We start from the raw sequence: 20,439 nt of genomic DNA on the forward strand, positions 1-20,439 counted from the left end.
GCAGCAGAAAATCATTTGGCCCCATCTTATCTCTGTGCCCCTGTTCTTTCTCTTTCACCAGCCGGCTTGGCTCCTCTTCCTGCGTCCAGGCCCTTCCTGGTCTCGGTAAACCAGTCCCTAATCTCTTCACACCCTGGATTGGAAGGTGTGTTCCTCCCTGCCACTCCCCAGAGCTGTCTGTCACCAGGTTTCTATAGCTCCACAGCTCAACAATTTGCAGAGGGTAACCATTAACCCAGCCTTGGCTCTGCCCCCACCTTTCCCCGTGGAGAGGATTTTCCAGTCGCTGGTCAGCAGAACCAGGTCACCTCACCCCATCTCTCAACCTCAGGCGGGGTATTCTTGTTTTAGCACAGCTAAGACAGCTTTAAAATTATGCGTGGTGTGTGTTTATGTGTGTGTAGGGCAGAGGACAATCTGGGAGTCAGTTTTCTCCTTCTACCATCTGAGTCCTGGGGATAAAATGTAAGGTACTTTTTACCTGCTGAGACAGCCCTGAGGAGTTTTTGTTGTTGTTTTGGCTTCTTTGTTTGTTTCCTTTTGGTTTGGTAAAGTATGTTTCTTTCTTTCTCCCTCAGAAACTCCTTCCTTCTTCTTCTTTCCCATCCAGGTCTATCATCAACGGTACCCTGTGTCCTTAGGGGTGGGTGGGCTTGCTATGGGTTCTCTTTAGGTCTACGCTCAGGGTTTAGCGTCCTTCCGAGACTTGCGCTTCCTCTTCAAGGCCCTGCACTGCTTTTGCGGGCTGCTCACTCCTGCCTTCAGGGACCAGGCAAAGAAGGGCTGCAGTAAGAGTCTGTCCTCACTTCCACTTATTTACTTAAATGACTCGCGTAGCGCTTACTTTGTTTGCTAGACACTGTTCTGAGTTCTTTATAAATATTAACTTAGTGGGTACAAATATTAACCGAGCTGTTGCTCTTGGCACAGGCCGAGTTAATGCTGCTTCTCTCCACCTCCAGGGAGGGGGAAAAACGCTTCTGGCCCTTTAAGGTCGGCCTCCTGGCCGGAGCCCTCCCACCGCCCAGACCCCTTCCCCGGGCCACGGCTACAGCTCGGGCGACAACCTTCGGGCGGCCCCGCCCAGCGTCAATCAAAGCCTCGGGCCTCCGAGGCGCGGCTGCTTAGCAACAGCAGAGGGCGGGAATTTTGAACACGGTAGCACCGCCCCTAGAGCAAACAGACCAATCAGCACTCAGACTCTTCACCGCCTGGGGGCGGGCTCCTCCTCCGCTTCCTATTGGATAGCCAGGCAATCGCTCCAGCCAATGGCGGCTGGGAGGGCGCGGCTAGTGCGCTCCTGCCCCGCCCACAGGCTGGCTCTCCCTTTCCACAGCCTCGCGGCGGTTGGCCGGTGAGGTGGCTCGTCGCGACCCGGGAGACGAAAAAGGCGGGAAAGTGGCGCGGGTTGGCGGCGCCGGTGGGGGGACGGAAGGGTGCGCTGTGGCTGTAGGGGCGTGGGGGCCGCGCCCGCTGACTCGCTCCCCTCCCGTGTCCTCAGCGCCCATGGCCTTCAGAGCGCCCCCGGGCCCCGCGATCGCCCCGGTCGGCTTCCCCGGCCCACAGGCCGCCAGGGCGGGAGCCGCGGGCGTCGAGGAGGAGGAGGACGAGGAGGAGCCGGGCGAGGTGTGCAGGGCGGGCGGGAGGGCAGGCCCGCCCGGGAGTGAGGGCTGCCGGCCACGCCCCTCCGCGGCCCTCAGCATCCCCCCCCCCGCGGCCCTCAGCATCCCCCCCGCGGCCCTCAGCATCCCCCCTCCCCGGCCCTCAGCATCCCCCCCCGCGGCCCTCAGCATCCCCCCCGCGGCCCTCAGCATCCCCCCCTCCCCGGCCCTCAGCATCCCCCCCCCGCGGCCCTCAGCATCCCCCCCGCGGCCCTCAGCATCCCCCCCTCCCCGGCCCTCAGCATCCCCCCCTCCCCGGCCCTCAGCATCCCTCCTCCCCCCCCCCCCCCGCGGCCCTCAGCATCCCCCCCCGCGGCTCTCAGCATCCCTGGCCCCCCCGCGGCCAGGTCCATCTGTGCGTGGTGTGGAGCTCGGGATACCTGGGCATCGCCTACTATGACACCAGCGACTCCACTGTCCACTTCATGCCCGACGCCCCAGACCACGACAGCCTGAAGCTCCTCCAGAGAGGTGGGGACGGAAGTGTGCTCACTCTCAGACCCCGCGTGAAGGAGCCTTCAGAGACACCTGTGCTTAGGACTTAATTATTCAACTGCATTAGGTCCTTGCTGTATGTTAAATGCGACAGATCTAGTCCCGGGGCAGTTTGCAGGACACCCCCTTCCTTCCCGCTGTCCCCACTTAGCACTACTTGGCTGGGCCGCATTCCTGCTGTGCTCCCAAGCGTGCAGAGCCCTCCCTAGCAGACAGACAATGCATCCTTTTATGCTGGTTTTGGTTTTTTGAGACAGGGTCTCACTATGTAGCGCTGGCTGTCCTGGATGTAGAACAGGCTGACTTTGAACTCACAGAGTTCAAAGCCTCCCAAGTGCTGAGATCAGTGGCATGTGCCACAAGGCCTGGCTTGAGGGGAGCAGACAGCGGCGAGAGCTGCTGCTTCTCCTCTTAGTCAAAGTGTAGCCATCCTTTGGCTCATCTGGTCCCTTCTCTTTTCAAGTTCTGGATGAGGTCAACCCTCAGTGTGTCGTCACAAGTGCCAAACAGGATGAGACCATGACTCGCTTTCTAGGGAAGCTTGGTAAGGACCACATAAAGAAGGGAACTCAGGAAAGGCCAGCGAAGATGTGGCTTAGCGGGAGGCTGGAAATGGCTGGGAGGGAGAAAGGGACAATAATGAGATTGAAATGTACAGAACCGTGGCCTTTGCCTCCACAGCCTCCCAGGACCACAGAGAGCCAACGAGACCTGAAATTGTACTTTTGCCAAGCGTGGATTTTGGTAGCTCCTTCCTGTTATGTTACCAGCCCCCATCCCAGTGGCTTCGTCCTTTCTCTTAAAGGAGGCCCCATCATCAGAGACCTCCCCTTGTGTATTCTTATCTGAAAACTGCTTCCCAGGCCCCATCAGGCTCCCCGAGAGCTCTCCTGAACCTTATTGTTTAGCACAACTTGGCTAACACATTTGTAATATTTGTGGTAATACATATTGAGGATCTTTTGGCTTAGGTATGTTAGGAATGGGGATCTCCCCTGAGAAAACGGAGTGATGACACTTTTAAAACGGTTTTGAATGTTGGAGTTTTCCCCCTTATGCCTAAGTCAGTCATTTGTTGCCTACAAAGGAAAAGACACTGTTTCTGGGATCCTGATGATCCATAAGACACGTCTCTATTTTGCTAACTTCCAGGTTTGCAAAAGGACAGGAAGGACAGGGAATGTGTGCTATTACTTCCTTTACCATATTTGTTTGTTTGTTTTTCAAGACAATGTTTTTCTGTGTAGCCCTGGCTGCTCTGGACTCACTTTGTAGACCAGGCTGGCCTGGAACTCAGAGATTTACCTGCCTCTGCCTCCTGAGTGCTAGGATTACAAGTATGCTCCACTGCACCCAGCTATCCTAAATTTTTTTGACCTAGAAAGTCCACAATCCCAGATGTCTTTCTCCCAAGTCACTTGTCTTTCTCAGGTTGTGCTTATCACCAGACATCTACATTACGTAGAGAATTAAAAAAGGCAGTGTTTGTCTCTTGCTTTAGCGCTCCGTAGCCACCTCTGTGGACTTGGAGAAGCTGTATGGTTGTTTTTGTTTTTGTTAAATTGGGGTGAGAAAATGGCGCTGTGAGACCTTCCGCTCCTTATTCTCCCCAAATAGGTCCAGAGATAAGCAAACAGCGGCTCCTTTCTGGAAACTACTCCTTCATCCCAGAGTCCATGACTGCCACTGAGAAAATCCTCTTCCTGTCCTCCATCATTCCCTTTGACTGTGTCCTCACGGTGAGCTGCTTCATTGCGGTGAGGGCTGGGATGCAGCTAGGGGAAGGCATGGACCCCAAGTCCTAGGGCGGAGTTCTGGGCTGGGCTCCTCAGCCCTGGAAAGGCACAGTTTCCTCATTATTGGTGTTGTCCAGCTTCTGGAGCATAAGGCTTATCCCAGCTCCACCGCTGGTCCCCTCTCAGGTTCGGGCACTTGGAGGACTGCTCAAGTTCCTGAGTCGAAGAAGAGTCGGGGTGGAACTGGAAGACTACACTGTCAGCGTCCCTATCCTGGGGTTTAAGAAGTTTGTACTGTAGGTGCTTCGCACAAGGCTCCACCAAAGCAAGGGGACTGGGAGGTGTAAGAAGAGCCAGCCTCAGGGTTCAGACGCAGGACTGCAGGCGTGGTACTGCTCTGGGGAGAAGAGTGGCCAGTGTCCAGAGAGGGAGCCTCAGCCACCTTTCCTTTGGTTTGTTTTCTGTCCTCAGGACCCATCTGGTGAGCGTAGATCAAGACACTTACAGGTGAGGAGACAGGCTGCTGCCTCCAGCCACAAAGGGTTGAGCTAATATCTCTAATATCCTAAGCAGCCTCTGGCTCTCTGACCCTGAGGCTGAGATCTCTCTCCCTGAAGGAAAGAAAGGGTGATGTCGGGACAGCGAAGGGCCCTTCCCTCCTTTTTGCAATGTTGGGATGGAACTGAGGGCTGGTGCTTGCTGGGCAAGCATCCTGCTCCTGAGCCACTTTAGTTCTTTCCTTCCTTCCTTCCTTCCTTCCTTCCTTCCTTCCTTCCTTCCTTCCTCTCTCGTTCTTTCTTTCTGTGAGACAGGGTCTCTCTACATAACCATGGTTGTTCTGGAACCCACTATGTAGACCAGACGGGCCCCAAACTCCCGGAGGTCTGCCTGCCTCTGCTTCCTGAGTGCTGGGATCACAGGTGTGTGCCACCACACACGCCTTTTATTCCTAAGAAGCTGAGGCAAGGAAAGTAATAAACCGCACATTGAGATTCTTAGTACTAGGCACGAAAGAAAAAGTTATTATCAACCTGGATCCCATGTCTTTTCTCAGTTCTAAACCCCCTTTATTCTACAAAATTCATTACAGTGCAGATGAGAGCATGGCTCAGTGAGTGACAGCTCCTGCTGCTGAGATTCGAGGCTCTGAGTTTGGATTCAAGCACTTGCATGGAGACCTCTCATCCTGGTTTGCCTGCAATCTCAGCAGCACTGGGACGGGTGGACACAGCATCGCTGAGGCTTGCTGGCTGCCAGCTTAACTAGCCAAAGGGAAAAATGGGGAGTGCTGGGTTCAGTGAGAGAGCCTGTCTCACAAGGGAACAGGACATGACTTCCGCACATGCGCATAGGAGCCTGTGCGCGTGCACACAGACATGCACATAGGCAAGTGTGGTGGCTCACCCCAACCCCAGCACTGCGTCCACGGGCAGCTCCGGGGTAGCTAGGGCTGTACGGAGGGCCCGTCTCAGAACAGACATGTACACACGTGGGTATACCATGCGTAGGATTACAGAGGCTCATCCGGACGCCTCCCTCTCTCTGCGACAGTGTTCTACAGATTTTCAAGAGCGAGTCTCACCCCTCGGTGTACAAAGTAGCCAGCGGGCTGAAGGAGGGGCTCAGCCTCTTTGGTAGGTGTGCCCTGCAGGTCATCCCGCACGGGGAACCTGCTGGAAAAGCAGTTGGCTCCATAGATGTGTGCAGACCCCTCTTCTGCTTTACTGCTGCTGCCGGAGGTCCCCACAGCAGCACTCCCAGCTTGAGCTGCTTTATATATTGCGGCCACCGAGTGTAATTCGCTGTGAGCTGCGGCCTTACCGACACTGTGCTCAACCTCTGCCTTTGCATGATTGTGTCCACTAACTGGGCACCTGTCTGCTCACGGAGGAGAGTTCCTTTTTATAGAGCTGATTTGAATAGTTTTTACCGCTTCCTGTGGCTTTGGGGCATTTTAGGGGCATGGCTCCAAGGGTCCAGTTTTTTACCGGGTAATGCTTCAGTGTCACATGTTATGAAGGGTTTTTGTGGGCAGTGCTGTGGCCATTTATGTATTTTCCTGGCCGAGTGTCCTTCCCTTTTCCCACCCTCACATGATAACCCAGGCCCCAGGCAGTCACTAATTTTGTGCCTTTGTGTCCTGTTTCTGGGCCTCCTGAAGCGGGAGGACTCTGGGCCTCCTGAGAGGCCTCCTTATAACAAGTTACTCCCTGTGCACACGCCACAGGGATCCTCAACAGGTGCCGCTGCAGGTGGGGCCAGAAGCTGCTCAGGTGAGTGCGTCTTGGGCATGTCTATAAACAAATAGGCGCTGGGCGCTGAGGCCTACTGGCAGCAGTCTGCACAGACTCTTTCCTTTAGCAGTGCTAGGAATAGCAGCTGCCCATCTGGAACCCAGGGTGGCAGCAAGCATTGTCTTCACTCACATTGTCAGCACAGATGCACGCACACCTGTGGATGCACGCAGACACATACACGGAGGAACCTGACCACAGGGCACTGCTGCAGCCCACGGCAGTTCAACACTTCAAAAGCCAGAGGTGCGGCTCAGTGTCCTCAAGAGTGTGAGGGCCTGGATTCCGTCCCCAGTCTGGGGGCTGGGGTGGGTGGAATCAAATAAAATAGTAACAAAATAGGCATGCCACATTTCAAAATGACTTCTCAAAACTGAACTGTTGACAGTAAAGTGCTTGTGCGACAAACTGATTTTGGATTCCCAAACATACATAAAAAGCCAGACTTTAGTCTAGAGCTGGGAGGACAACGACAAAAGGATCCCTAGGGCTTGCTGCCAGTCAGTCTAGACAAATATGTGGGCACAGGTTCAGTGAGAAAACCTGTCTCGAAAAATAAGGTGGCGGGCTAGCAAGACATCTCAGCAGGCAGAGGCATTTGACAGAGACCCGCGTTAGCTCTCCCGGACCCCTCCTGAGAGAAGCCCTCTGACATCCATCACACTGATAGGCATGGAACCACATACACATACTGAAAAGGTGACGCCCCATTGAGGCAGGTACTCAATATCAACTACGTTCTTCTAACTTTCACGTGGTGTGTAACTCACATATGCACTAACACACACATAAGCATGTACATACGAACACACACAAACTGAGCAATTCAAATGCATGGTGTCACATGCCCCCTGTAATTCCAGCCTTTTGGGGGGCGGGGGCCGATGGAGTAAAGTCAGTCAGGAATTGGAGGCCAGCATGAAAAGATGAATCAGCAGTTAGGAGCGGTTGCTGCACTTGCAGAAGGCCTAGATTTGATTCCCAGCCTCCACAAGGAGGTTAGCAATTTTTTGTCACTCCACTTCTAAAGGACCTGACTCACCTTGGGACCACACACACAAAGTGTGCACAGACTTACATGCAGGCCAAACATTCATACAGGAGACCCCATCTCAACAACAAAACAAAAATTAGCCAGGCATAGCGGCACACACCTTTAATCCTAGCCCTAGGAGGCAGAGGCAGGAGGATCTGAGTTTGAGACCAGCCAGAGTAACACAGTGAGACCCTTTTTCAAAAAACAAAGACAAAAAAAAAATAAAAAAAAACTATTCATCTAACTCCCAAATCTGTGTCTAAAATTCCATGTGATATGACAATTACTTATGGTTGCCACCTATAGTTTCCCTAGAACTGCAAGCTCAGAACATCCAGACATCTTCCTGCCTCATTTTTCAGTTAACGGCATTTACTGTGAAGCATCTCAAGATGGGAACCTTGGATTGATGCTTCTCCCTCATCCCTATATACTCAGTTATTCACCAATGTCTCTTGTCTCTATCCTGAAATCTCTTAGCCTTCCCTTCCTCTCTTTGCACCACTCTAATTCTGGCTATCAGGATTTTTAATCAGAAGCATTGCATTTATCTGCAAAATGTCTCTGCCTCTAATATCTTCTTTCCCCAGATGAGCCATTTCTTTTAAACCATGTGCTGTCCTGACACAGAAATCTGAGTGTGTCACCCCAGTTCTTACAAAGTCTTAACTAGAAACTAACCGCATGCCTCCCTATTGCAAGAAAAGCTTAGCATCTGTAGTGGTATGATTTTCTTTTTTTGAGACAGGGTTTTTCTGTGTAGCCTGGCTGTCCTGGAATTGCTTTGTAGACCAGGCTGGCCTTGAACTCACAGCAACCCACCTGCCTCTGCCTCCCTGACTGCTGGGATCATAAGCCACTATGCCTGTCTTATGATCTTATACTGTGAGGCTTAAGGCCCCCTTCTGTTTTAGTTTCTTTTCTGTTGCTGTGGCAAAGTATTTAGACAGAAGTAACTCAGGGGAGAAGGCGTTATCAAGCTCACATTCCAGGTTACGTCACTGTGGGGAAGTCCAGGCAACAGGAACCTCGTTACTTTATTATAGCTGCAATTAGAAGAGCAGTAAATTCATGCATGTGTGCCAGTGCTTCCTAGATTTCTCCTTTTTATTGATGTCCAGCGCCAGAACTGGTGCTCACAGTGGGTGGGTGAGATAGCCCCTCATAGACGTCCTCAGAAGTAATTCTAGACCGTGTCAAGTTGACAGAGCTGACCATGGCGCCTCCGTTCACCGGGGTTTTCATTCTCAGTCTCGAATCCCCAGACTCCCTGTCAGTCCTTTCCCCCTAGATGCACTAGATGAACTCTGCAGTCCATCTGCCCTGTCACAATGTAATCTCACGTTAGAGGGTCAAGCAAGTGAAACCTCTGGTGAAGCTTCCACAGACGCACATGAGAAGGCAGGTGTGCACCTCCTGTGCTTCTGTGTCAGATGCTTTCTCCCATCAGGTTAGAATTAGCAGTTAGTGAACAGCTGCCTCGCACGTGAGTTCCTGCCGCCTATGTCTAACACATAACACTAGGTAAAACACTAATGAGCCAGCACAGTACGTGAGTGCAAGCACAGTGGCCACGCGGCCTCCAGAACCTCAGAGCACACGCCGTTGCTAGCACACAGTCCTTTCCCCGCCAGCCCCCTGTAACACATGCTTTCTGGGGCTGATTTAGGATCTCTGAGGAGCTTAATTACCCACATATTCCTCAGTGCTGTATATGTGAATCCTTACTTTCAAGCAAGGATGTCGAGGGAAAAGTGTGGGTTTTGTGGGGTTTGTTTGAGATGTGGTCTCACTGTGGACCCCAGGCTGGCCTTCAAGTTATCCTTCAGTCTGGCTGGTGGGTGCTGGGATCACAGGAACGAACCATATCTAGCATGGAAGAGAAAGAGTCAGACATGGTGGCAAATTCCTGTAACTTCAGCCCTTGGAAAGGGTGAGGTTGGAAGATACTAGTTTGAGGCTTCCCTAGGCTACATAGCAAGACCATCATTTGTGTGTGTATGTGTGTGTGCGTGTGCCTGTGCCTGTGTGTGTCTCCAGGCACAGTAGCCTGTAATCCAGCACTTGACAGGTTGTGGCTTCTTTGGATTTTTGTTGTTTTTAAGAAGGGTGTATGTGGCTTAGCACTTGCTGCTCTTCTGAAGGATCCTTGTTCTGTTTCCAGCACCCATACCAGGTTGCTCACAACTGCGTGGAACTCCAGTTCCGAGGGGTCTGAGACCCGTTCTGGCCTTCAAAGGCAATTACTTGCATATCCATTGCACATACTCATGCAGACTTAAACACATATGTGCGATTTTGTTTTGCTTTGTTTGATTCAGGGTTTCTCTGTGTAGCCTTGGTTGTCCTGGACTCCCTTTGTAGACCAGACTGGCCTGGAACTCACAGAGATCTGCCTGCCTCTGCCTCCTTGAGTGCTGGGATTAAAGAAGGTAATTTTTTTTAATTTATTTAATTTTTATTTTTATTTTTATGTGCATTAGTGTGAAGGTGTCATGTCCCTTGGAATTTGTGTTACAGACAGTTGTGAGCTGCCCTGTGGGTGCTGGGAATTGAACCAGGGTCCTTTGAAAGAGCAGACAGTGTTCTTAACCACTGACCCATCACTCCAGCCCCAGAAGGTAAATTTTTTAAAGAGAAAGGATAGTGAGGACTGGGCATGTGGCTCTGGGTTCCTTCCCCAGCACCACCGAAAGCAGAGACAAGCAAAAATTCAGAAATTCAAGGTTATCCTCTGCTCATGAGCAAGACAAAACAAATATGAAAGAGATGGGAGAATGCAGATTTCCATGCGGCCCAAGGAGGCTTGGAGCAGTCCAGTGGCTCCCAGCTGACAGGCTCCCAGCAGCCTGCAGAGCTGTGGTTGACACCGAAATCCACTTGTCATTAGCAGTATGGGTTTACACAGGTTACAACGGCCCTCACTTCCCTGGCTGTAAGATAAGGCTGGTGGGCACGGCTGGGCATGGTGGGCTCCCACACCATTAACAGAGCAGGGGTCTGGAAATCGATAGGAAAGTCTTCTTAGGGAGGCTGCTCTCCAGTGTGGGGGTGGGTCTTCACACACTGGCTTGCACTGCTGTGGCTGAAGCCCTCTTTGTCTGTGGAGAAGAACAGGCGTGGCTAAAACCCACCCTTGAATTGAAATGGATCTTTGGATTTATTCTAATTTGGGCGTTCTGACCGGGTAGCTGGTTGTGGGCTAAATGGGAGGTATGCGTCCTCATTTCCGAGTCTCCACTTGATAACTCTAAGCTGACATGAGGAATGGCTTGCTATAAAGTAGAAAAGGACCCCAGGCTAACGTTGCTACAGCCCCACACCATGCACCCTCAGCCTGTGTCTGCTGTTGATGATCTTAGCTAGCACAAGTGATGGCTGGCTACAACGTAGAAAAGGTCCTACAGGGTCCCACACCCAGAATTAAACACATACCAGTGGGACATTGTTATTCTATAGTAGCTCATCTTAACTCACTAGGTGATACTTCTGGCAACAAAAGGCTTAATAATGTTTGTACACTCCAGCCTTTATGAATCAGACAACTTCAAGTGTCTTCTATGCCTCTTCAAGTCCTTTCTCTACTAAGAGGTGGTCATTATTAAAGCTTGTAAGATGAACTGGGCACAGTGGCACACGCCTGTAATCCCAGCACTCTGGGAGGCGGAGACAAGTGGATCTCTGCACGTTCGAGACCAGCTTGGTCTATAAAATGAGTTTAGGACAGCTGAAGCTACACAGAGAAACCTTGTCTCAAAAATAATAATAATAATAATAATAAGATGAGTTGAGCATTGTGGCAAAGGTGTTTAATCGCCCTGGAGGCAGGGGCAGGCAGCTCTCTGTGAGTGCCAGGCCAAGGCTGCATGGTGAGACCCTGTCCCAAAACAACAACAAGGAATTGTAAGCTGAGTAGAGCAGCCTGGGTGTCAGTGAGATCGCTCAGTAGGCATTTACCATGAAATCTGATGACCCAAGTCCCAGTCCCTGTGATGGAAGAAGAGAGCCAGTTCACACAAGCTGACCTCTGTCTTCTACATGGGCATATAGCACATGCATGCCCATATACATACACACATAGTAAATGTAACTTTAAAAAGAAAACTCAGAGGAGTAGCATTCACATTGACCAGCTCACAAACCCCTGTAATTCCAGTTCCAAGGGATCTGTCTTCCCTTTTTGGCTTCTTTAAGAACATGAGCACTTGAGAACACACACACGAAACACAAACGCTCGCTTTATGAAAAGAAAGAGGGAAGGAAGGAAACAAGAAAAAAGAAGGAATTGTGGGCTAGGGGCTGATGAGACAACTCCACGGGAAAGGTGCTAGCAACCTGAACCCAGATAAAGGCGGGCAGACCAACCCCAGAGTTATCTCCAGGAGTGCCATGCATGTGAGTCCACACACACAGACAGTGCACACACACACAGAGTGACAGGCTGGCCAGGGGGCTGGTGGCACACACCTGTGGTCCCAGCACTCAGGAAGAAGCCAGAGGACCAGGAGTTCCAGGTCAGCTGAGGCTCTATAACCCGTCTGAACTATGTGAATCCCTGTCTCAAAAAAAAAAAAAAAAAAAAAGGGCAGGCTGGGGGTGTGGCTCAGAGCTTCTGTAGTGAGCAAGCCTCGACTCAACCCTAAACACTACCACAAAGAAGAAGGGGTGGGGGAGTGGGAGAGGGAGAGGATGAGAACTAGATCCAGGCGTTACACTGGCAGAGCGTGAGGAGATGCAGTTTCATGTCTGCTGTTGCCCTAAGACACCGTTAGCTCCATTCCGATAGCAAACTCGCTGACTCACGCTCTCCCACTCAGCTGCGCAGAGCTGCGGTGTTGGCACACAAATACCACAGCACACTGTTCCCCTCTAAAATATTGACATGCTCCTCGTCACATACACACATGGAGTGACACATGGCCTCATCCATACAGACACACATCGGCAGTTTTCAGCAGGGACATAGAAACAGGCCACATACACAGGACCCGCACTTGCCAGTTAGCTCATTCCCGCAGAGCGCTGCGGGCACGTGTTACCACATGGCCCAGAGATTTCTGAGCAAAGCTGAGACACGACTTCTCACCTTTCCATCCCCACCCGCCCCTTTCAGGCTGTGGTTTACGCGTCCAACCCGGGAGCTGAAGGAGCTTAATTCCCGCCTGGATGTCATTCAGTTTTTCCTGATGCCCCAGAACCTGGACATGGCCCAGGTGCTGCACCGGCTGCTGAGCCACATCAAGAACGTGCCTGTGAGCCAGGGTGGAGACCAGGCGGGTGTGTGTGTGTGTGTGAGTGTGTGTGAGGCTGGTGGCTTGTAGAAAACTCTGGGATTCTTATTTGTATTTTATCACAATTAGTTTGTTTTCACATATGATCCTATCTGGCCTGGAACACAGGGATCTACCTGCCTCTGCCTACCCTAGTGTTGGGGTTAAAGTTGGGCACCAGCACACCTGGCTGTTTACTTGTTGTTGAGATGGGGTCTCACTGTGTGGCCCTGGCTGTCCTGGAACTTGCTATATAGACCAGGCCGGCCTTGAACTCAGAGATCCACCTGCCTCTGGAGCGCTGAGATCAAAGGCATGCATAGCCACTGCAACCAGCCTGAGATTTATTTTATTTTTAATGATAGCATGTATAGCCAGGCCTGTGCATCTGAGGCCAGCCTGGTATATATAGTGGGTTCCAGTTCAGTCAGAGCCACATAATGAGACCCTGTCTCAAACAACAAACAAAACTTAGGTGTGGGGTATATGCCTGTGAGTGTGGGTGACTGCAGGGGCCAAAAGCCGGAACTTCCTGGTGTGGGTGCTGGGAACCAAACCTGGGTCCTCTGGGACAGCCTCTGTCCAGCCTGGACAGTGGGCCTGTTGAGGAGCGTCATATGGCAAACGGCAAACCGTGGCTGTCCCTTTGTCTGCTTGTAGCTGATTCTGAAACGCATGAAGTTGTCCTACACCAAGGTCAGTGACTGGCAGGTCCTCTACAAGGTAAGCCTCTTGACTGATTGATTCAAGATGCAGACGAGGCTGGCCTCTTCCTTAGCCTCCTCCTGCCCATTCCATGAGTTCTGGGGTTTCAGGCTTTTCTTCTTAGATCCAGAAGTTCAAGTTAAACTTTTGCTTCCTGTGTCCAGACCACCTTCTTCACTCTGGACACCCTGCCATACCTGCTTTTGTTTCTTTTTAAACTTTGTGTTGCAGAAAATATACAAAATATTTGCAGGGAATAGTGTAATTACTCCCCTTATAGCCCAACCATTCGGCTTCAGTAATTTCACTCAAGGCAATCTCTTCATCTCCAAGCCATTATACTATTTCATCCATAAATAATTTCATTGTGATTATTAAAAAGCCGGAACTGACATTCCTCCTCAATATCAGAACCACAAGGTCCCCACCTCCAGTTATTCTACTAGTCTTTCCTTCTTGCTGGCTTGCTTTTTCTTTTTTTTTAAGAAATACTTCATTAGGTATACAGTGTTCTGCCTGTTTGTATGCCTGGACGCATGTTTAAACAGCGTGTGCACGCCAAGCCTGGAGAGGCCAGAAGAGGGCAGCAGATCCCCCAGATCTGGAGTTAGGAACAGTTGTGAGCCACCATGTGGGTGCCGGAAACCAAGTCTTGGTGGCCTAATACGCAACGAGTGCTCTCAACTGCCGAGTCATCTCTCAGGGTCCATGAGGTTTGATGTTAGTGGTGAGAAGAAACTGAGATAGAAGCTTTAATTATCACATATGCTTTGTCTGGGTTGATATGACTAAATATTTTACATAATTACAAAGCATAGTTAAATTTTCATTTTACATAGTTATTGCCTTAGTCACTGTTCTGTTGCTGTGAGGAGACACCATGACCACAGCAGCTCTCATAAAAAGAGAACATTTAGCTGGGGCTGCCTCACAGTTCAGGTTTAGTCCATGGCCATCGTGGTGGGAGCGTGGAGGACCGCAGGCATCATGGTGCTGGAGAAGAGTGGAGAGCTCTACATCCTGATCCGCAGGCCGCAGGGAGACACAGCGACGCTGGGCCCGGCTTGAGCACCTAAGTCCCCAGAGCCCATCTCCAGTGACACACTTCCTCCTCCAAGACCACCCCTCTAGTAGTACCCCTTCCTGTGGCCCATTTTCATTCACTTACACTCTTACCTTTTTTAAAATTTATTTTATTTTTTTGGAGACAGGGTCTTATTATGTGCCCCTGGCTGGCATGGAACTCTTTATGTTGACCAGGCTGGCTTAAAATTCCCAGAGATTGGCATTCCTCTGCCTACCTTCTGAGTGCTTTAGTTAAAAGTGTGCACCATCATGCCCCTCTCTCTTTTTTAGTTTTAGAAGTTATCACCCTATTGTCCTCACTTCACTTTTTAATTACGTTACTTGTGGATGCGGGCGCACACAGTGTGTGTGGCCAGGGAAGGGAGGTTTGCAGGTCAGCTCTCTCCTTCCACCGTGCGGGGTCTGAACTCAGGTTGTCAGCTTGGTGGCTCTCACCTTTACTTGCGAGCCACCTCCCTAGCTCTTGTCTTTTGACTTTTATTCCCATCCTCTCTTATCCTCCTCTTTTCATGTTTTGTTGTTGTTGTTGTTTATCTGATTGGTTGTTTTTTGGGGTTGTGGTGACAGGGTTGCTCTGTGTAGCCTTGTCTGTCCCGGAACTCTGTAGATAAGGCTGTCCTCGAACTCAGAGGCATCCACCTACCTCTGTCTTCCTGGGTGTTCCCAAAGGCTTGCACCATGGCACCTGGCTCCATGTATTTTTTTACACGTGTCCTTATGTCTTTCTGTATTGCTAACTTCTCGGTGTTCTCCATTGGCCTCTGTTCTCAGTCTGTCCCTCCTTGGGCTCCCTGCATGGGTCAACTTCCTAGGTCATCTCTCCTGCAGACTGTGTACAGCGCCCTGGGCCTGAGGGATGCCTGCCGCTCCCTGCCCCAGTCCATCCAGCTTTTTCAGGACATTGCCCAAGAGTTCTCTGATGACCTGCACCACATTGCCAGCCTCATTGGGAAAGTGGTGAGTGGCAGAAAAGACAGACACCAAGGAAGAAGAGTAGAGCAGAATAGAGAAGGTCTGGGCCTGGGGAATGCAGTGTTGGAGGGCGGGAAGCATGGAGGATGGTGGGATCTAGTAGACAGGGTGGTAACAGGAAGTGTCTGAAGATGAGGATCAAAGAACAGGGGGGTTGGGCACAAGAAGAGCTGGGGTGGGGGGACAGAGACAGGTGCTCGCTAAGAAACAACTTCTAACCTGTCTCCTCAGGTGAATTTTGAGGAAAGTCTTGCTGAAAATCGCTTCACAGTCCTCCCCAACATAGATCCCGAAATAGACGAGAGTGAGTGCTGGGCATGGGGGTGGGCCTGTCAGCCGGCCATGGCGTCCATTCTTGGCACAGACACCATAACTGGGAGTCAGCTCTGCAACCTGGGCAAAGACAGTCCCCGGTAGCACAGGCTAGCCTCAAACTCAGTCGATGGTCTTGAACTCCTGACCCCCTTACTTCTACCAGGAATGCTTGGATCACAGGCAGCACCACCCTGCCCAGCTAATCAGGACTTTTTTTTTTTTTTTTTTACATTTTTGTTGTTGTTTTTCGAGACAGGGTTTCTCTGTGAAACCTTGGCAATCCTGGACTCGCTCTGTAGACCAGGCTGGCCTGGAATTCACAGAGATCTGCCTGCCTCTGCCTCCCTTGGTGCTTGAATTACAGGCCTGCACCACCACCATGCCTGGCTAATTAGGACTTAGAAAGTCCTAATTAGAAAGTTTCATGTGGTCAGGGCTGGCCTTGAGCCCCTAATCCTCCTATTTTTTTTAATTATTTGTTTTTATTTTATGTACATTGGTGTTTTGACTGTATGTGTACCTGTGTGATAGTGTTGGATCCCTGGGGCAGGAATTACAGCTGTGAGCAGCTGTGCGGTGCTGGGAATTGAATTCGGGACCTCTGGAAGAGGAGCCATCTCTCCAGCTATCTCTCTGGACCTTATTTTTTTTTTTTCACAAGCATGTGATGTTTTCCATGCCTAGAGAAGCGAAGGCTGATGGGCCTCCCCAGCTTCCTCACTGAAGTGGCACAGAAAGAGCTGGAGAATCTGGACTCTCGTATCCCTTCCTGTAGTGTCATCTACATCCCTCTGGTGAGCGCAGGTGGAGGCTGGAGCCTCTAGGAGTCTTGTAGTGACGCCCAGGAAGGCTGGAAAGAGTGGGGGGAGGGGATGGGACACCAACCAGCCCGCGTAACCAATCCCGGCACTCAGTGCCGACAGCTGTCCCACCTGACCAACCTTAGAGTGCAGGACATGAATACATTTGAGGATGGTAGCTCTCCCAGAGGGGTGGACCCCGTGGGGTGTGCTTCCTTCAGGTTCAGTAGGGTAGCCCACTCTGTCTCCTCTCTCCCCAGATTGGCTTCCTTCTTTCCATCCCACGCTTGCCGTTCATGGTGGAGGCCAGTGACTTTGAGATTGAGGGACTAGACTTCATGGTAGGGGCCTGGTCTCTGGGTGGTGGGAGGGTGTGATGAGTCGGGAGAAGCTGGAAGGAGGCTCTCAGCCCATGAGCACTGGCCAGGATGTGCGGCCACCTTGGTGGCTGGAGAAGCTTTATTGGCCCTGAGACAGAGGAGTCAGGGGCTCTGGAGGTGGCTCAGGAGGCTGGAGAGGAGAGGGATCTCAGGGAAGGAGTGCTGCTGGGCAGGGTGGTGCCCCAGGGGTAGGGGGATCACTGTGAGTTCCAGGCCAGCCAGGGCGACATAATGAAGTCCTGTCACAAAACAAAGCAAAATGAGAAGTGAGAGACAGAAAGCCTGGAACTTGGAACCCTTGCACCCAGTTTCTCTCGGAGGACAAGCTGCACTACCGGAGTACCCGAACCAAGGAGCTAGATGCCCTGCTGGGGGACCTTCACTGCGAGATCCGGGGTGAGCAGCCGCGGCGGGCGGGGCGCTGCGCTCTCTCTGGCTCTGGGCGGGTCACACTGCACCTGCGTGCCTGTGTCCCTCGGGAGGTTCACCTTGCATGCAGCCTGTTTCCAGAGCTTCCCGAGGACGCCCCCTTCCCTGTCCCTGAAAACTGACCCTCTCCTGCCCAGACCAGGAGACCTTGTTGATGCACCAGCTGCAGTGCCAGGTGCTGGCCCGGGCTGCGGTCTTGACACAGGTGTTGGACCTTGCCTCCCGCCTGGATGTCCTCCTTGCTCTTGCCGGTGCTGCCCGGGACTATGGCTACTCGAGGCCGCATTACTCCCCCCGAATGCACGGAGTGCGAATCAAGAACGGCAGGTGAGAGGAGAGAAATGGAGCCACGGTGCCCATGTGACGTGGGGGTTCATCCACCTGGACCCCCAGCCCACACAGCGTCTCTCCACCACAGGCACCCTCTGATGGAGCTGTGTGCGCGCACCTTCGTGCCCAACTCCACAGACTGTGGCGGGGACCAAGGGAGGGTCAGAGTGATCACTGGACCCAACTCCTCAGGGAAGAGCATATACCTCAAACAGGTGAGGAGCCTCCAAACCCAGGTGGCCCGGGTCTCCCCAGCCCCCACAGGTGAGGAGCCTCCAAACCCGGCAGCCCGCGTCTCCCCAGCCCCCACAGGTGAGGAGCCTCCAAACCCAGGCGGCCCGAGTCTCCTCTGCCCCCGCCAGCCAGGCCTTCCATGGCCACAGTCCCTTGAGAACCTCCAAGAGGTCGAGTGCCATTCCCTAGACGCCTTCACCCAAGGCCCTGACTCTGGAGTTAACTGAGAAGTTGGGACACGGGACAGCGTGTTCTGTTCTGTTATGACGCGCCTCTCTGTAATCTGTTGATCACGTCTTTAGTTGAGACCCATTTTACTTTTCCCCGAGCACCAGGTCTTGTCTCCCCTGCCCAGGTAGGCTTGATCACCTTCATGGCTCTGGTCGGCAGCTTCGTGCCTGCTGAGGAGGCCGAGATTGGGGTGATCGATGCCATCTTCACCCGGATTCACAGCTGCGAGTCCATCTCCCTCGGTCTCTCCACCTTCATGATTGACCTCAACCAGGTTAAAGGGAGCAGAAGCAGGCAGGGGAGGGACTGTGCCCCACAAGTGTCGGAGGGCGTGCCTCCTGGGCGGCATGTCCTCTGTACTCTGGCAGGAGCCCCTGCCAGAGTCTGGAGGGAGCACCATAAACGTTTCTTGAGACTCCTTTGTGTGACTCCCTCGGCTGGCAATGAAGGCTGAGCAAATCAGGTTGTCGCTGTTAAACCGACTCTGGCTCAGGGGTGGACACGTAGGGAGCTTATTCTCATCACCACCCCAAGCCCCTTGTCCCCTCACACCCAGCAGGTGGCGAAGGCTGTGAACAATGCCACAGAGCAGTCACTGGTCCTCATTGACGAATTCGGGAAGGGAACCAACACGGTGAGGAGGGAGTGAGGAAGGATGAAGGAAGGAGGGGGATAGAGGGGGAGGAGTGGAGATGGGTGGGCAGGGGCAGGGGGAAGCCAGGGCAGGCAGGAAGGGCCCAGGGCCGCCGCTCTGCCCCTCACCTCTGCAGGTGGACGGCCTGGCCCTTCTGGCCGCTGTGCTTCGTCACTGGCTGGCGCTGGGACCCGGCTGCCCCCACATCTTCGTGGCCACCAACTTCCTGAGCCTGGTCCAGCTGCAGCTGCTGCCACAGAGCCCGCTGGTGCAGTATTTGGTGAGGAAGCCACCCCAGCCTGCGGCCTTTCCCTTGCAGTGCCCAGGTGACTGAGGGCACCCTGCCATTGTTGGCTCTCTTTAAGACCATGGAGACGTGTGAGGATGGGAACGATCTTGTCTTCTTCTATCAGCTCTGCCAAGGTGTTGCCAGTGCCAGCTACGCCTCCCACACAGCTGCCCAGGCGGGGCTTCCTGACCAGCTCATTGCTCGTGGCAAAGAGGTGCTGAGGGCCTGTGTGCAGCCCCCTCCCCCTCAGGGCTCCCTGCTCGCACACCTGCACACGAGTGCTGGCCTGAGTTTACGTGTGTCCACGTGTGGCTGCTGCCTGTGCAAGTAGAGAGGGCATCAAATCTCAGGGCGCTGGGCTTGCAGGTGGTTGTGAGCTGCCACATGGGGGCTGGGACTTGAACCCGGGTCCTCTGTGAGGCGAGCGGGAAACGCTCTCAACCTCTAAGCTCTCTCTGCATCCTCACGGCTGCTGCTCTGGGAGACTGGGCCTCTAGCCACAGGCTTGCTGACCCTCACCCCCACCACTCTCCCGGCCTCCCACTGTCTTCCTGTCTAGGTCTCAGACTTGGTCCGAAGGGGAAAACCCATCAAGCCGGTGCATGAGCTCTTACGGAGGAACCAAATGGAGAAGTGAGTGGCCCAGCGGCCGCCCTCAGCATCGCCCGCTCTCTCCTCCCTTTCGCCTGGCCTCAGGCAGCCTTCCTGCAGCCCGATCCCTTCCCCTCACCAAGCCAGGTGTGCTGGCACACGCCTGTAATCCCAGCGTTCAAGACCAGCCTAGGTTACATCAGAAAATGACAAAGCCAGCACAGAACCCATGGCTGTTTCTGAAACCCTGAGCTCCTCGGGGCTGCGGCTTGCTGTGCACACAGCCCCACACCTGGAGCTGATGACCCCAAACCACAGCCCCGCACCTGGAGCTGATGACCCCAAACCACATGGCTCTCTCCCTGCAGCTGCCAGGCACTGGTGGACAAGTTCCTCAAGCTGGATTTGGAGGACCCCGCTGTGGACCTGGCCGCTTTCATGAGTCAGCAAGTGCTGCCGGCTGCTCCCACCATCCTTTGAGAGGCCCCCCGCCCCCCCCCCGCCCTCACAGCTCCCTGAGCCCCGAGCTACTGCACTTTCCTTCTGTCGTTTGCACATGTTTTGTGTTAGGAATAAAGGTTTTTTGGATCAAGTGTCTCTTTAGGTCATCCATCGGGGCTACAGGAGCCCTGGGACAGGGAGCAGTAAGACAGAAATAGTGACACTCGTGGGGTGCTCAGTGGCTGGGAGCACCGGCTGCCCTCCCCAGGGGCCTGGGTTTGCTTCCAGGCCCCACATCCACCTCAACTCAACTCCAAGGGACCCAATGCCCTCTTCTAGTCTCCATGGGCTCTGGGACACACACGTGTGAGGCACTGAACTCACGTGGACACACGCAAACACACAGAAGCTAATATATAAATGAATTCAGTCAGGCTCCCAGCACTGGGAACACAGGCAGGTGGACCTCCGAGTCTGAGGCCAGCCTGGTCTACACAGTGAGGTCCCGGC

At 52.9% G+C, this 20,439-nt stretch overlaps 1 protein-coding gene across 5 annotated transcripts; it reads left to right on the forward strand.

Annotated features, from left to right (window-relative positions):
• Window positions 1–1,372: 1,372 nt before the first annotated feature.
• Window positions 1,373–20,067, forward strand: Msh5 (mutS homolog 5). 5 transcript variants are annotated; one of them, XM_060369047.1, is made up of 24 exons: window positions 1,373–1,626; window positions 2,009–2,132; window positions 2,620–2,700; window positions 2,838–2,900; window positions 3,774–3,895; window positions 4,079–4,188; window positions 4,364–4,399; window positions 5,444–5,526; window positions 6,120–6,165; window positions 12,336–12,474; window positions 13,153–13,215; window positions 15,055–15,240; window positions 15,487–15,559; window positions 16,255–16,364; window positions 16,631–16,711; window positions 17,059–17,146; window positions 17,322–17,506; window positions 17,598–17,724; window positions 18,103–18,248; window positions 18,531–18,608; window positions 18,745–18,888; window positions 18,974–19,111; window positions 19,457–19,530; window positions 19,857–20,067. In XM_060369047.1, the coding sequence occupies exons 1-24, from the start codon at window positions 1,507–1,509 to the stop codon at window positions 19,966–19,968; spliced, it is 2,529 nt and encodes an 842-aa protein (XP_060225030.1). In that variant the 5' UTR covers window positions 1,373–1,506; the 3' UTR covers window positions 19,969–20,067. The 5 variants fall into 5 exon arrangements, with proteins under 5 accessions (XP_060225030.1, XP_060225028.1, XP_060225029.1 ...); XM_060369045.1 differs by having other exon boundaries at window positions 1,375–1,626; window positions 17,317–17,506; window positions 18,099–18,248; XM_060369046.1 differs by having other exon boundaries at window positions 1,376–1,626; window positions 17,317–17,506; window positions 18,099–18,248; window positions 18,534–18,608.
• The last annotated feature ends 372 nt before the right edge of the window (window positions 20,068–20,439 follow it).

The sequence above is a fragment of the Meriones unguiculatus genome, chromosome 16, assembly GCF_030254825.1.
Source record: "Meriones unguiculatus strain TT.TT164.6M chromosome 16, Bangor_MerUng_6.1, whole genome shotgun sequence".
NCBI classification, from domain to species: Eukaryota; Metazoa; Chordata; class Mammalia; order Rodentia; family Muridae; genus Meriones; species Meriones unguiculatus.